Source organism: Equus caballus, chromosome 14 (assembly GCF_041296265.1).
Source record: "Equus caballus isolate H_3958 breed thoroughbred chromosome 14, TB-T2T, whole genome shotgun sequence".
Classification (NCBI taxonomy): Eukaryota; Metazoa; Chordata; class Mammalia; order Perissodactyla; family Equidae; genus Equus; species Equus caballus.
The window spans coordinates 108,465,916-108,479,458 of record NC_091697.1 but is presented as its reverse complement, the minus strand read 5'-3'; the positions used below and the strand labels follow the sequence as shown (position 1 = coordinate 108,479,458).

The 13,543-nt window shown below is 41.6% G+C and overlaps 1 protein-coding gene across 4 annotated transcripts in view; it reads left to right on the top strand.

The window, feature by feature from the left end:
• The window catches only part of RAD17 (RAD17 checkpoint clamp loader component), a 32,036-nt gene extending 18,647 nt beyond the window's left edge, over window positions 1–13,389 (top strand). For 2 of the 4 annotated variants that reach the window (XM_070233544.1, XM_023618251.2), the window contains exons 12-17: window positions 855–940; window positions 1,115–1,204; window positions 2,755–2,904; window positions 4,150–4,270; window positions 9,846–9,903; window positions 12,609–13,389. In XM_070233544.1, coding sequence (XP_070089645.1) covers window positions 855–940; window positions 1,115–1,204; window positions 2,755–2,904; window positions 4,150–4,270; window positions 9,846–9,903; window positions 12,609–12,873 — 770 coding nt within the window. In that variant the 3' untranslated portion in view covers window positions 12,874–13,389. Of the gene's footprint in view, window positions 1–854; window positions 941–1,057; window positions 1,205–2,754; window positions 2,905–4,149; window positions 4,271–9,845; window positions 9,904–12,608 lie in introns of all 4 variants that reach the window. The other 2 variants (XM_023618252.2, XM_005599645.4) reach the window with 1 other exon arrangement.
• Window positions 13,390–13,543: the final 154 nt, after the last annotated feature.

Genomic DNA, 13,543 nt, shown 5'->3' with positions numbered 1-13,543 from the left:
GTATCCTCAATTTTCTCTCCGTTTTTCAGATCTCTTGTAAAGTAGCTGTGTCAGCGAGTTGCAGTGTAAACAGACATTCACTGAATCTTCATGCCTGTTACTCATTTCTGGTTGCCAAAAATCCAGTTGTTTCAAACTCCAGTTTTTGTCTTCCTGTAAAACTCTGGGGCTGCCTCTCATGCCTGTTCCCCACCTTTTCTCTCCTTCCTCTTCTTGTCTCTATATTTCTGCTTCATTCTCTCCTCACTTCAGCGTCCTTCCTGTTTTAGGCTCATGTCTCTCAGTTCCTTCTTTCCATGGTCGAAAATTGGGATTTCTAAGTGGGAACCTTCACACAGCCTGAGGCAATGAGGCAGCGCCACTTTGGTGGGACTGAAGCCCCTCCTGTCCCTGGCTGCTCTCCCCTCAGACCTCGGTGACCATTCCCACCGATTCTTCCCTCCTCAACACTCCTTTATCACCTCTTGCCTTAGGGAATGGGGTTCCTGTTCTCTGGTGCAGAGAGCAGCGTCTTCCCACACAGCAAATAAAGCAGTAAAAACCTGTACTGAGATGAGAATCCAAAGAAGCAAGCAGCGCAGAGCTGGCAAGTCAAAATGCAGAGTGCTTGGGAACGGAATGGTTTAATTCTAGAAGAGCCGTGATCCAGGCGTCAGGATTCTCCCCGTCGTTCTCGCTGAGAGTGATAGTAGCCAGCTCGCCTCAGCTCCCAGTTGTTGTGGGTTTTGTTTTTAACACCTTGCTTAGTGTTTTTGGCATTATGCGCCTAAAGCATTGAAAACCCTTCAAATGAGAGGTGCTCTATGGTTATAAATATGGTGTTATTTGTAATAATTACAGAACTGTTTTCACAGGGGCATCTTTAACAGAGTTAGACTCGCCTCCCCTGCCTCGGCATTTGTCGGAGCATGAACGGGATGCGTTGCTTGTCCAGCCTGAGGTAAAGTCTCTGATGGCGCTCAGCCTCCTTACGAGATGTGTACCGTTGGCTTTTGTGGGCATGTGCGTTGACCACTGAGTTTTTAACAAAACGGCACACGTGTGCTTCTCTTTGTAGGAAGTCGTAGAAATGTCACACATGCCAGGAGAGTTATTTAATTTATATCTTCACCAGAACTACGTGGATTTCTTCGTGGAGATGGATGACCTTGTGAGAGCCAGTGAATTTCTGAGTTTTGCAGATACCCTCAGTGGCAACTGGAATGTAAGATCATTTGACTTAAATGTTTTCGTTTGTGAATATTTCCTCAGAATTGAGAAAGCAAGTTTACTTTTATTCCTAATTATTTGACATTATCGTATGTAACGTCTTTTTAACTAGGATAAAACTAATTCTTCCAACCCAGTGTTTGTAATGAAGCTTCAGCGGTTAATCTGATTTTCCTGGTGATAATATAGCACTCATTTTTTCTGAAGTTATTTTTGATTGTAAAATTAATATATATTCAGAAATTTTGACAATCATTGAAAAGTAGATAGAAGGGAAAGAATGTGCTTCTTTCTAGACTTTGCTAGTTTTTCAGTTTTTTTTAACAGACTTGAAACTATTCACTATAAAATTTGTATTTTTTCTTAACATGTTAACACAGCCCTGACCAGCGTGGTAGCCACTAGCCATATGTGGCTATTTAAATTAAATTAAAATTCAGTTCCTTGGTCACACTAGCCTCATTTGCAGCATTTAATGGCTACGTGTGGCTAGTAGCTACTGTGTTGAACAGCCCAGAATCAGAACATTTTTATCACAGAAAGTTCTCTTGGACAGCACTGTTGTGATATGTTAATATTTCTCTGTGTTGAAATACTGAGATAGCATTAATAATTAAAATTAGGAAAGCTACAATAAAAAACATTTATGTTTTATATATATTATGTTTTACATAGTTTCTGCATTATATTGAGGTTCTTCATTCAGCAGTTGCATTTGCTTAGTTTTTTATATTGCTCCTTTTTAGGTTGAAGTTTTCCAACCTATAAACAAGTTGGAAGAATAGTACAATGAATACCTGTGTGCCTCTAACTTCTGTTCACCAGTTTTGCACATTTTGCCACATTGCTTAATCTTTGTGTCTTTGCACATTTGTCTCCGCTGAATAATTGGAAATTATGGCAAACATCGTGACACTTAATACTGAAGCCTGCACAGGGACGTTGCTCCATTACAGCCACACAGCATTAGCACGGATGAGGAAGTTGACATGAGTTCAGTAACAGACTGTCCTTATTCTCATTTCCCCTGTTGCCTCAAAAATATTTAAAGTTGTTTCCCCCACCCCCATCCAGGATCCAGTCAGAATTCACATACAGCATTTGATTATGTCTCAGTTGAATTTGCTTTTAATGATTTTGTAGCCTTTTTTTTTTTTCGGTGAGGAAGATTAGCCCTGAACTAACATTCATTACCAATCTTCCTCTTTTTTTGCTGGAGGAGATTAGCCCTGAGCTAACATCTGTGCCAGTCTTCCTCTATTTTGTGTGTGGGATACTGTCACAGCATGGCTGATGAGTGGAGTAGGTCCAGGCCCGGGATCCGAACCCACGAACCCCAGCCATCAAAGCAGAACACGTGGGACTCTAACCGTTACTCCACATGGCCAGCCCCGTGTTGCACATTAGTTTTAGGGCTGTGGTGATGTTGAGAAGAGTAAACAATACAGTAACTTAATACGACTAGTCTTTTTTTTGGTGTCAGCAGTACCGATACTGCTATTTGATAAATCTCTTACTTATTTCACGTCTTGTGTCCTCTTTTAGACACGCTCTCTACTCAGGGAATATAGCACGTCTATAGCCACGAGAGGCGTGATGCATTCCAACAGAGCCCGAGGCTTTGCTCATTGCCAAGGAGGAGCATCAACTTTTCGACCTTTGCACAAACCCCAGTGGTTTCTAATAAATAAAAAGGTAAAAAAAAAAAAAGAATTGGATACTTTCAGTAGGTGAACTTTATGGTGTGTGGACTATATCTCAATAAAGCTGTTATTTAAAAAATTAAAAAAGAAAGAAAAATGATGTTTCATTCTTAAAAATAATTGCTAAGTCTTAAAATTTTTGTAGAATTATGATAAAACATAAAAAGGACAGTCTTCTTAAATGTGTAATCATTTCTTTAAAAAAAAACGTGAAATTTGAAAGCACATACCTATTTTATTTATTGACTATAATTGGAATCAAAGTATAGTTATAATTGTACTTTAGTTTGGTTGAAACTGAATCCTGACTTTGCCCCTAACCATCTGGACAAGTTATTTCACTTCATGTGCACTTAGTTTCCACAGCTGTGCATTTGTAGAGCCTGGAATTAGAGGCCAAAAACAAGTGTCACAAGTTGAATACAACACTCACACAAATTTTTTTAAATGAATTGCCAATCTTTAAAATCAGTACAATGCTTAAAACTCAGATGTGAATTTCTGGCTTCAGAGTTTCTGGAATCTCCCGAAAAAATGGAAAGTGAGGCAGCCGGGAGCGGTAGGTAGCACTGGGCCCTACGGCTCCACGCAGGATTTGTGTCACCTGCCTGGCTCCTGTGGCACCTCAGTTTGTGACCCCTGAACCAGGTCGTCTCTAATATGTCGTCCAGTTGTAAAAACCTGGCTAACTAGGAGCCTAATCCATTACCTGAGAGAGTTTCCCAACAGATTTCTTGGAGAATTTCCTGACTTTTAAGCAGTTGGTGTCCCTCGTTGCACGTACGCTAAATTTGCGTTACAGTTGTGTGTGAACTCTTCTAAGACCGTGAGCTCCTCTAGGCAGACGCGCCTCCCTCCTTGTCAGCCTCGCCGTGTGCCTGGCCTGTGTCAGCTGAAGAACAGTGACTCTTTCTGTGAGAAACAGTATCCTCACATAATTTGTGAAGTGTATATGCTCATGAACAGAATTCCTTTGATTTTTAAGGTTTTTTTCCCCCACCTTAAGTCTCTCTTAAAAAATTCTTATTGTTGTTGTATGTCAAATGTGAAATAGTTATGTAGGTAAAATTTTTGTTAGATAATGCTAGGACAGTTATAAAGGACTAATTAGATAAACTCTTAAAAGTATATTTGTAGTGTATAAACCCACACACTTTTGTGATATAGTAAACTTAGTTTGTCTAGGAATACGCAATTTTATGTTTCATTTCATCCTTTTTTCTTTTGTTCTGTATAGTATCGGGAAAATTGCCTGACAGCAAAAGCACTTTTTTCTGACTTCTGCTTACCAGCTTTGTGCCTCCAAACTCAGCTGTTGCCATACCTTGCTTTGTTAACCATTCCAATGAGAAATCAAGGTAATAACATGGGTTTTTATTTTCCCCAAGGAGTAGTGTTTTATAACATCATCTTTTTGTGGGTCAACTCATTGCTATTACTAATGAGACTAAGTTTTTTTCCCTTTATTTTTTTGATCCAGAATTAATATGTGCTTTTTGATTAAAAAAGAAAGAAAGAGGGGCCGGCCCCGTGGCTGAGTGGTTAAGTTCACACGCTCCACTTTGGTGCCCCAGGGTTTCACCAGTTCGAATCCTGGGCGCGGACATGGCACCGCTCATCAGGCCATGCTGATGTGGCGTCCCACATGCCACAACCAGAAAAGACCTACAGCTAGGATATACAACTATGTACTGGGGGGCTTTGGGCAGAAGAAGGAGGAAAAAAAGGAATCCTTTGAGAAGATATTTAAAAAAAAAAAGACAAATCAAATAATACAGAAGTATATAAAGTAAAAATTGAAAGTCCCCTGTAACCAAAGGTAATTCCTTTTGACAGATTGGTGTGAATTCTTCCAGACGTTTTCTGTGCTTATCCAAATATTAGATGTAAGCTTTAATTTGCTTACGTCTCATACCATGGATAGCGCTCCATATTTTATAAATCTGTGCTGATGCAGCTCTGGAACCTGGGAGGTCCCAAGTCAAGGGGCCAGTGTCTAGTGAGGACCCGCTTCTCATTTGCAGATTGCTGTCTCCCCGTTGTAGTCTCACATGGTGGGGAGCAGAGCAGGACAGAGCCCTCTGTGAGATCCCTTTTGTCAGGGCACTAATCCCATTCATGAGGGCTCCATCTCCTGGTGCCATCACATGGGGGTTAGGATTTCAACATATATAACAGCAGCAATGCTAAAGTATATCAAGTCTAACTCATATTTTCAAAATTTGTAATAATTTTATTTAACCTTATTGGTAGATATTTTTGTTGACTTCAATATTACAAGCAATGTCCATTAATAGTATGTTTATATTGTCTTTCTAAGTTTTGAAATTATAAATAATGCTAAAAAACATGAGTATACCTTTGGCAGTGCACACTTGTACCATTTATGTCTACTGAGATTTGCCTTGTTATGAACTTTACCAATTTTTCCCTTTTTCAGTGTGTATTTTAAGGACCACATTTCATTAACAGTCCTAGGTCACATGTCTGTGATGCTGATCTTCCAAGTAGAACAGAGAATTTGTGTAATATTAAAAAAATTGATAATCTACCACGTAACTCATCAAACTGCTCAGAAATTTTAAAGATAGGGTTGCCTTCTGACTGAGCGGAAGAGAGGATTATCGAGAAATGCCTACTTTCATAACGCTGAGTCACGTCTTGCGGCTTTTAAGAGTATTGGTACTTAAAGATTTAAGTATTGTGCATCCACAGGCAGAAGTGGGATGGCTTTCGAACAATGGATATGATTAGTCTGTGGGTCAGATTCCAGAGATTTCCCTATCTTTACCTGTTATTCTTAGGATTATCCTAGTTTTTTTAACTTGGTTTTGAAACAATTTCAAACTTAGAGAAAAGTTTCAAGAATGGTACAAAAGAATTCTTATCTGTCCTTCGCCAGGATTCCTCAGTGTTCAATTCGTACCATTTCTCTCTCTCTTTTTCTTTATACACACAAGGACACACGTGTATTTTTTCTGAACCATGTTTGACTAAGTTTCAGGCACGATGCCCATTCTTCTTAAACACTTCAGCGTGCACTCTAAAAACAAGGACGCTCTCTACATAGCCACAGCGTGCACATCAAAATCGGGAAATGAACCATCTGATGTATAGACTCCATTCAAATGTTGCCAGTTGTCCTAGTAATGTCCTCTGTGAAATAACAACAAAAGCTCGTTGTCCGTCTTGTCTAGAATCCACTGCAGGACCACAGGCTGTACTTATTTAGGTGCTGTGTCTCCTTACTCTCCTTTGATCTGGAGCAGCACCTTAGTCTGCCTTTGTCCGGGACACTTCTGAAGCATCCAGGACAGTTACAATGTAGACTGTCCCTCACTTTGGGTGTTTCTGATGATTCCTCACGGGTGGATTCAGGATATGGATTTTGGTGGCAATACCACAGAAGTGGTGCTGTGTTCTCAGTGCATCATAGCGAGAGAGTCTGATGTCTGTTTATACCATTACTGGTGACGTTAACTTTTATTATTTGGTAAGATGATATCTCTCAGGTTTCCCAGTGTAAAGTTATTATTTTGTGGGGAGATACTGAGACTATGTAAATTTCACCCAGTATTTATAGCATCTGTTGATGATTGTTTCCTGACTGTGATGGTTGGTAAATGGTGATTTTCTGATGGCGTTATTCCTGCTGGACTTGTGTTGTGAATTGTGCTGTAAAGGTGCTGCTGTGTCTTCTCCCGCTTTGTCTTTTTGTGTTAGGATGGACTCTGCATTGTTATTCTTTCCATCGTAGCTCCTCACTATCATTATGTATTTTGGTCTCACATTGTCTAGATTTGGCCAGTGCAAGCTGCTTTAAGGTAGCTCTCTGCCTTTCGATGTGTTCCCGTTACTCGGAGTACTTTCTTTCTGATACAAGATGTTCCAGGATCGTGTTTCACTTTCACTGCCCCAGGACTGGAATCAGGAATTTCAAGGAGCTTCTGGTTCCTTTTAGTGGAAATGGTGTTTAGAAACCAGGATCTGGGCACTAGGTGTGCTCATTGCTACTGGAGTGTCATTGTTTCTAGGCTCTTTCAATGGGACAAAGCTGGGAAAGGGTGTGTGTGTGTAGACTGCAAGTTCACACCAGTCCCTTCCATCCCAGTCTAACACCGGAGAGCTTGTTCTAACCTTCCTCTTTCAGTACCTGGACCTCCCTTCTGGGGCAATGAAAAACCTGGCTCCCATTTTGCTAAGTCTGTCCACTTGTTTGCTCAGTTCCTCTGTGTATAAGCTGTCTCCTGACAACACCGGCTGTTCCCTCAGAGCCAGCCCTACTGCTACCAGCTCATGTTGGCGAGCTGGCCACATTCCCGGTCCCCACTCCCAGCTGTGGGACCAGGAATCAGTTTGATTAGCAAGAGTCTCCTTGGACCAGGAGCATCAGCATTGCCTGGAAGCTTGAGAGAATGCAGGATCTGAAAATGTGCACTTTTAACATGATCCTCCAGGTGGTTCCTGTGGGTGTGAGATGTTTGAGGGGTGTGAGAAGTACTGGTTTAGCTTCCTTACACTGGAGTCTGGAGAACTGTTTATCCACCAGTTAAAAATTCAGATTCTAGGATCACAGCTCTCAGTTTTCATATCAAAAAGCTGTTTTATAAAAATCCTGGTTGTATTGTGTAGTGGATTCTTAAAGAGGTGAGTATCCCCAAACCCCAAGAGTGTTGTATTTGCCTACTTTAGAAGGTTTATAAAATTTAGTCAAAAGTAGGATATTTTGGCTTTTCCTTTTTATTATCAACTTTATCCTGTTTCATTTTATTTACTATGTCATTTCAGACGTTATTTTTGTATTTTTTCTGCTTTCTCCCAGTCCTCTTTTCTAGTCCTCCATTAGAGCTTGTGGAATGCTTGAAGGAATCCCACATTCCTCTGATGACTTTGTTCACTTTTTTTCATTCTCTTTTCTTCGATTGCATGAGCTCCGTCGTTCCGTGTTCAAGTTGACTGACCCTCTCTCCTGCCAGCTTACATCCACTCTCGAGCCCCTCTGGTGAAGTTTGCATTCTGGTTATTGTACTTCTTGGCTCCACAGTGTCCGTTGGGTTCTTTTTGTAATTTCTCTCTCTGTTGATCTTCTCCATCTGATGAGACACTGTCACTGTAGCTCCTTTACTTATTTGAGCATGCTTTCCCTTTGTTCCTCGAACGTAATTTAATGGCTGCTTTTTAATGGCTGCTTTGCGTCTTCGTCTGCTAAATTCCCTGTCTGGGCCCTTGGGCAGCTTCTGCTCCTGCCCTTCTCCTGTGAGTGTGTCACACTTTCTTGTTCGTTTGCATAGTCTCATGATGTTTTGTTGAAAACTGGACGTTTTAGGTACTATATTTTAGCAGCTCTGGCTACTGATTCCCCGTAGCACCCCCACCCCGGGCTTGTATTCATTGTTGTTTGCGTGTTTGCTTGTCTAGTGACTTGGCTCAGCTGTTTGAATGAAGGCTCCTCCCCTGCAGTGTGAAGCCCTTGTCGGGGTGGCTGCCCTGGGGTGACTGGTTTCAGCACAGTTCTCTGCCTCTCTTTCCTTTATTTCTCTGTTAAACTGCCTGCCTCGTTTGTTCTCACACCAGCCTGCTGTGCTGCTCTCATTACTGTCTGATTGCTCCATTGTTTTCAGCCATGCCATGGGGCATAAATTATTCCATGTTCTGGTCCCATTAAGTTTGGCCAGGTGTAGACTTCCAGGCGGTCTCCTGTTCTGACCACTGGAGGGCTCTTCTTAGCTGACTTTCTCTGGTTCTTTGTGATGAACTAGCTGGCTTCTGTTAGTCTGTTGCTTTTTAAGAGGAGCCGTTGATTTCAAGAGGGCCCTTAGACTTGAGCTCCCACACTGTGGGTAGACTCAAATAGACTCAATTCCTGTGGGTAGAGGTCAGCTCTCTTTTCCTGGAGAATGCCTCTTCCTCCTGGACGGAAGCCCTGAGCCCCTGTTCCAGGTCCACTAGAGGTGGCCTCTGCCCATCTTGGCTCGGCCTCTCCCAGCGTGGTCCCTGCGCCCTGCGAATGAGATGGGGAAGGGCCATCGTGGGTGGAGAAGGAGGCAGTGTTCTCAGCCTGCTGTGCACTGGGGTGGGGCCTCCATCCTGTGGGTGGGTCTGGCTGGGCACACTTAGCGGGAGGGAGCCCTGGGTTCTTGGCTGCACCCACCTGGAGGGAAGTCTCCCTAAAGCTGAGGAAGGGATGGAGCCGGTCGTGGCCTACGTGTGGCAGGCTCTTGCTGTTAGATTTTCTTGAACACATGTTTCCTCGCAACATGAAATTTACCATCTTAAACCATGTTTCAGGATTCAGTTCAGTAGTGTCAAGCATGTTCACCTTGTAGTGCAGCCAGGCTCCAGAACTTTGTCAACTTGCAAGATTGAAGCCACACACGTGTTTATCAGGGTTTATCCATGTTATAACATTGCAGAATTTCCTTTTTAAGGCTGAATAGTATTCCATTATATTTCTATATACACACCACATTTTGTTTATCTCTTCCTCTGTCAGTAGACTCTTAAGTTGCTTCCATGTCTTAGCTGTTGTGAATAAAGCTACCATGAACATGGGTGTACAAAATATTTCTTTAGACCATACTTTCAGTTCTTTTGGGTGTATACCCAGAAGTAGAATTGCTAAATCATATAGTAGTTCTATTTTTAATTTTTTGAGGAGCTGCCTTACCATTTTCCACAGCAGCTACACCATTTTATGCTCCCATCAGCAATGTACAAGGGTTCCAGTTTCTCCACGTCCTTGCCAAACCTTGTTCTTTTCTGTTTTTTTTTGATAATACCCATCCTAAGGAGTATGAAATGGTATCTCTTGGTTTTGATTTGCATTGTCCTAATGATTAGCGATTTTGAGTATGTTTCCTGTTCCCATTGGCCCTTTGTATATCTTCTTTGGAGAAATGTCTATTTAAAGGTTTTTTTAAATCTCTGTTTCAGCTCAGATTTCTTTTATCCAAGATATTGGAAGGCTTCCTCTGAAGCGACACTTTGGAAGGTAAGCTGATCATTTTAATTTTCAAAGAGCTGTTACTGTAATATCCACTGAATATATCTGTTTGTTCAGTATACAATCAATCAATGTTATCTGAAAATTACAATCCAAGAAATACATGTTGTACCAGTGATTGAAGACCATGACTGCATGTAGACCCATCATTTTATTACATATGACAGTGCATTTCCACCTGCTCACAGGGGACTATCAGATGTGACTGCATGTAGACCCATCATTATATTACATATGACGGTGCATTTCCACCTGCTCACAGGGGACTATCAGATGTGATTGCATGTAGACCCATCATTATATTACATATGACAGTGCATTTCCACCTGCTCACAGGGGACTATCAGATGTGATTGCATGTAGACCCATCATTATATTACATATGACGGTGCATTTCCACCTGCTCACAGGGGACTATCAGATGTGATTGTGTTGTAGACCCATCATTATATTACATATGACGGTGCATTTCCATCTGCTCACAGGGGACTATCAGATGTGATTGCATGTAGACCCATCATTATATTACATATGACAGTGCATTTCCACCTGCTCACAGGGGACTATCAGATGTGATTGCATGTAGACCCCTCATTATATTACATATGACAGTGCATTTCCACCTGCTCACAGGGGACTATCAGATGTGATTGCATGTAGACCCCTCATTATATTACATATGACAGTGCATTTCCACCTGCTCACAGGGGACTATCAGATGTGATTGTGTTGTAGACCCATCATTATATTACATATGACGGTGCATTTCCACCTGCTCACAGGGGACTATCAGATGTGACTGCATGTAGACCCATCATTATATTACATATGACGGTGCATTTCTACCTGCTCACAGGGGACTATCAGATGTGATTGCATGTAGACCCATCATTATATTACATATGACAGCGCATTTCCACCCGCTCACAGGGGACTATCAGATGTGATTGCATGTAGACCCATCATTATATTACATATGACGGTGCATTTCCACCTGCTCACAGGGGACTATCAGATGTGATTGTGTTGTAGGCCCATCATTTTATTAAAAACATATCACAGCGCATTTCCACCCGCTCACAGTGGAGTATCAGATATGATTGCATTGTAGACCCCTTATTTTATTGCATATCAGAGCGTATTTTCACCCGTTCACCATGGAGTATCAGGTATGTGCATTGTAGACCCATCATTTTTTTACTATTCACAGTGTGTTTCCACCCACTCACAGTGTAACATCAGACTAAATAGAATCCTGCAATCAGAGAGGTGGAGGAATCTCTGAAATCCTCTAGTTCACCAAATCTTGCATATCCGGAAACCCCTTTTTAGCTTTCCTGCCAAGGTTTGAAGCCTGTGATGATCAGGAACTACCTCAAAAGCACTCTTTTTATTTCCGTATCATAGAAAATTCAGATTAGGAAAAATAGAGGTAACTGTATCTGTACTGTTCATTTCATTGCACAGTTGCTTCTGGGCTCATATCCGTGATTAACACATATATTTCATTTCCACTTAGCTTATTTGTATGGTCAAATTATGCGCTCAGGCATTTTAGAAAGCTTTGAAAAGGGCCCTTTAACCCTTTGTGACCGCTATTGTTGGTTCATCTACTTGATCTGACTTGCGAGGCAGGATGTGTCAGTGCTGCTTATTACAATGACTAGAACTGTTGTCTTTCATTTATGACGGTCATATTTAACATCATCTTTGGTTCATACTGATAATGTTAAATACTGATATTTAATATTAATATTTAATAATAGCTGCATGGTTTCCTATAATTCAACCTGCATCATATTTTTATACATTTAGCTTGTTTCCAACTTCTATTATCCCAGCCTTCCTTGTAGCTAAATCTGCGTGCACATCAAATACTATTTATGTAGGGTGTTTTCCTAGAAATGAAATTGCTGAATCAGTGTATACACCTTTCTAAGGCCTTTGCTCTATGTTGCTAGTTGCTTCCAAGACTATTTTGCCGGTTTCATGTCCATTTACAGTGTATCAGCTTGTTCTTTTCTCCTAACTGTTGCCACCACTGGGTTTTATTATTTTAAAAGATGCTAACTTGTTTAAAAGATGACAATAATAAGTCATTATCTTAATTTCCATTTTTAAAATTACAAATTAGATTGAACAGTTTATTTAGTTATTTGTGTTTTTTCTGTAAGTTGTCCATATTTGATGCCCATTTTCCTTTTTTTTTTTTAAATATTGGCACCTGAGCTAACAACTGCTGCCAATCTTTTTTTTTCTTTGCTTTTTCTCCCCAAATACCCCCAGTACCGAGTGTATATTTTCGTTGTGAGTCCTTCTAGTTGTGTCATGTGGGATGCCGCCTCAGCGTGGTCTGATGAGTGGTGCCATGTCCATGCCGAGGGTCCAAACCAGCAAAACCCTGGGCCGCCGAAGCAGAGCGCAGGAACTTAACCTCTCGGCCATGGGGCTGGCCCCTGTCAGACCAAAGACATTAATCAACTCCTTTGTATTGTGAGTTATAATGATTTATTCAGTTTGTCATTTACTTGTACTTTTGTTTATATTGTTAAGTGAACTAAAGGGCCTCGCTAAAGGTGAGCTCAGTGAAGGTAAATGAAGGACTAGAGGTGGCGTCGTAATCCTCACTCTCACCGTGTGATTTAGAGGCATCCCCTTGGGTTATTATTGACGCCTGCCTTATGAATCTGCAGATTGAAAATGGAAGCCCTGATGGACAGGGAGCCTGCAATGATAGGTGCCGACAGTGGAGATGAAGCCCAGCTCAGTGGAGGGCAGCCTGCAGAGGAAGCTCTGGGTGAGACCACTCAAACCCCTGAACCCGAAACCTGGTCTCTTCCTTTGAGTCAGAGCAGTGGGAGTGAACTGCCTGCCAGCCAGCCTCAGCCCTTTTCAGCCCAGGGAGACATGGAAGACGACGAGCTGGTCATAGAAGACTATGAGAGTGACGGGACGTAGAAACCAGCCCGCCGGGCACGCTGCCACTGGATGGGGCCGGATGAGTGTCCCTCCTTGGTGCTTGAACAGAGGTGAAACACTTCTCAGGTGAATCACGGCTCGTCAGTTCTTCACTCTTGTTTTCCAGCACAAGGAGCTGCCCCTCTCATCCTGCAGTGAATAGAAGATCAAGCTTTCAAATAAGATCTCCATTTTGTTCTCTAGTATTTATTTAGTCTTGTGAGTGGTGTTGGGAGAGGAAGTCAGTGTGTATGAAGTGTGTTTGAACATTATGCCAAATATCAGAAAATGTGAAGGAATAATTGAGAATACAAAAACGTTATGGGGTTGTAAATATGCATTATGAAGCAGTTTAGCATGCAGTTGTAAGTGTAAATAAACTTGGTGCCTTATTCGCAGTTTCTCTATGGTCTCTACCTTCTCAGATACTGTTTTCCTATGTTGTACAGTGGAATATTTTAGATATTTTTGGAAAGTATTTACGTAATTTATATCAAAATTAAAGTGTTGAATCTCTTTGTTTCTCCCATCTGTAACATTTCCTAACGTGCTGTCTGCCGTGTGTCATTGGGCATAGTCCACGAATCTCCTTCATCCCTGTCCAACTTTTCAAACACTAGAGTAGGAAGCGGATGGCAGCCTTGCGGGGGTCCCTGCGGGCAGGGGGGAT